This window comes from Gekko japonicus, unplaced genomic scaffold, assembly GCF_001447785.1.
Source record: "Gekko japonicus isolate JY-2015 unplaced genomic scaffold, Gekko_japonicus_V1.1 scaffold2337, whole genome shotgun sequence".
Classification (NCBI taxonomy): Eukaryota; Metazoa; Chordata; class Lepidosauria; order Squamata; family Gekkonidae; genus Gekko; species Gekko japonicus.
This window is the reverse complement of record NW_015161475.1, coordinates 53,963-56,356: the sequence shown is the minus strand read 5'-3', so window position 1 is coordinate 56,356 and position 2,394 is coordinate 53,963. Positions and strand designations below refer to the sequence as shown.

At 50.6% G+C, this 2,394-nt stretch overlaps 1 protein-coding gene across 1 annotated transcript; it reads right to left on the bottom strand.

Annotated features, from left to right (window-relative positions):
- Nucleotides 1-1,230: 1,230 nt before the first annotated feature.
- On the bottom strand, nucleotides 1,231-1,944 carry LOC107125692 (RNA-directed DNA polymerase homolog; the record flags this gene model as incomplete). The annotated part of the gene is made up of 1 exon (XM_015429144.1): nucleotides 1,231-1,944. A coding segment is annotated over one exon (714 nt), but the record flags the coding sequence as incomplete, so codon positions are not given.
- Between the last annotated feature and the right edge of the window lie 450 nt (nucleotides 1,945-2,394).

The window sequence follows — 2,394 nt, the reverse complement described above, 5'->3', positions numbered from 1 at the left end:
CAGTGTTCCCTTTGCTCACAGGGAGATCAGTAATAAAGTCCATGGACACCACTTCCCAAGGCCTCGATGGAGTAGGGAGTGGTTGCAGAAGACCGGGAGGCTTGCCCCCCCTGGGTTTAGTTAAGGCACAGGTCTGACAGGATCGAACAAAAGTCAATAGGTCTTTGCGCATGTGTGGCCACCAAAACTGTCTGCGGATGAGTTGCAGTGATTTAACAAAACTCCAATGTCCTGCCAGTCTGGAACCATGAGCAGAATCCATCACTTCCCTCCTCATTGAAATAGGCACATACAGTTTGTCCCCAGAATAAATCAGACCTTCTGGGCTACGGACATAATCCGGCAATGCCCGCAGGGAGGCATTATCTTCATCAGTAAAAGCAGAAACATATTTCTGGACCCAGGCCCCCCCCCCACAGGGAAAAGGGAAGGCGAAGTTTCATCAGAGCGCGGAATCGAGCGCGCTTGCGCACGGGTGACCACAGCCCCCCCCAGGTGGGAGGGGGAAAAAACAGAGTCCATGATGATTTCACGCTGACTGTCATGTTGTGGGAGGCGTGAGAGCGCGTCAGCCAGGGAATTAGCCGTCCCAGGGAAATGACGAAGAGTGAATCGAAACTTAGCAAAGAAGTCCGCCCAACGAAGTTGTTTAGCGTTGAGAGAACGGGGGGATTTCAGCATTTCCAGATTTTTATGGTCAGTCCAGACTTCAAATGGCAGTTGCGCCCCCTCCAACCACTGCCTCCAAGTGGAGAGAGCCAGCCGGATAGCCGACGCCTCCTTCTCCCAAATCCCCCAGTTTCGTTCAGCGTCAGAAAACTTTTTAGACACAAATGCGAGGGGGTGTAAACGACCATCTTCCCCTTCTTGCAAAATAGCGGCCCCCATTGCCACATCCGAGGCATCAGTTTGGACAATGAATTTTTTAGTTTCATCAGGGCGCGCTAGCACTGGCTCAGATGTGAACATCAGTTTAAGTTTCTCAAAAGCCTCTGCGCAAGCAGGGGACCATTTAAGCGGGGCGCCTGGTTTCGTAGCATCAAACCCCTTCCCCTTGGTCTTTAGCAAATCAGTCAGAGGAAGGGCAATTTGAGCGAAATTCTGGATGAAATTTCTATAAAAATTGGCGAATCCGAGGAACATTTGCAATTGTTTGCGGGTCCTGGGGGGTTCCCAGTCAAGTACAGCCTGTATTTTAGCAGGGTCCATTTCCACCTTCCCCCCAGAGATGCGATAACCCAAAAAGTCAATGCATGTCTTGTGGAATTCACATTTTGACAGCTTTGCAAACAGGTGGTGTTCATAAAGTCGCTTAAGGACCTGGCGCACCAATTTAATATGCGACGGGAGGTCCTGAGAGTACAGCAACACGTCATCAAGGTAAAGGACCACTCCTTTGAACAAGAACTCATGTAGGACCTCATTGATTAGGTTCATGAAGACCCCCGGAGCCCCTTGAAGCCCGAAGGGCATAACGAGGTACTCAAACTGCCCCAAAGGGGTATTAAATGCAGTCTTACTTTCATCCCCCTCCCGAATGCGCACACGGAAATATGCATCTCGGAGGTCAAGTTTCGAGAAGATTTTGCCCTTGGTGGCCTCAGCTACCAAGTCCTTGATTAGCGGGAGGGGGTAGGCATTGGACAAAGAAACAGCGTTCAGACCCCTATAATCAGTGCACAATCTAAGCCCCCCGTCTTTCTTCTTTCGGAAAAGTACAGGCGCGGCGAAAGGGGAGGAAGCCGGGCGAATGAAACCTCGGGCTAAGTTTTTATCAATAAAGTTCCGCAGTTCAACTTTCTCAGCCGGCCCCATCGCATAGATTTTACCTTTAGGTAATTTACAGTCAGGCAAAAGTTCAATAGCACAGTCAGTAGAGCGATGGGGGGGCAATTCGTTAGCTTCATCTTCGCCAAACACTTTCGCCAAGTCTCTATACTCTCGAGGCAAAGAAGCTAACTCTTCCGGCTGCAAAGCGCCGCAGGGGAACTGTGCGGTCGGCTGGTCCCCCCACGAGTCCAACCAGCAGTGATCTACACATTTAGCCGACACAAATTTGACAACCCCTTCTTCCCACAAGATGTAAGGGTCATGGGTAAACAACCAGGGACTCCCCAGTACTAAGTCAAACTGCGATTTAGGGGTAACAATGAAGGATCTGGATTCCCAATGATCGCCAGCCCCCAACCGCAAAGCCATAGTCTCGTGTGTACAAGGTTCCATGGGTGCCCCATCCATTTGGGTAAAAATGATGGGAGACTTCAAGGGGACTATCCCCGCTTCCAGTGCCAATAACACTCTAGGGCTGATGAGATCCCTCCCACACCCAGAATCAATCAACGCTCTCACCCTAACGTGGGTCCCCAGGAGCGGATTCATTAACGAGACAGTCAC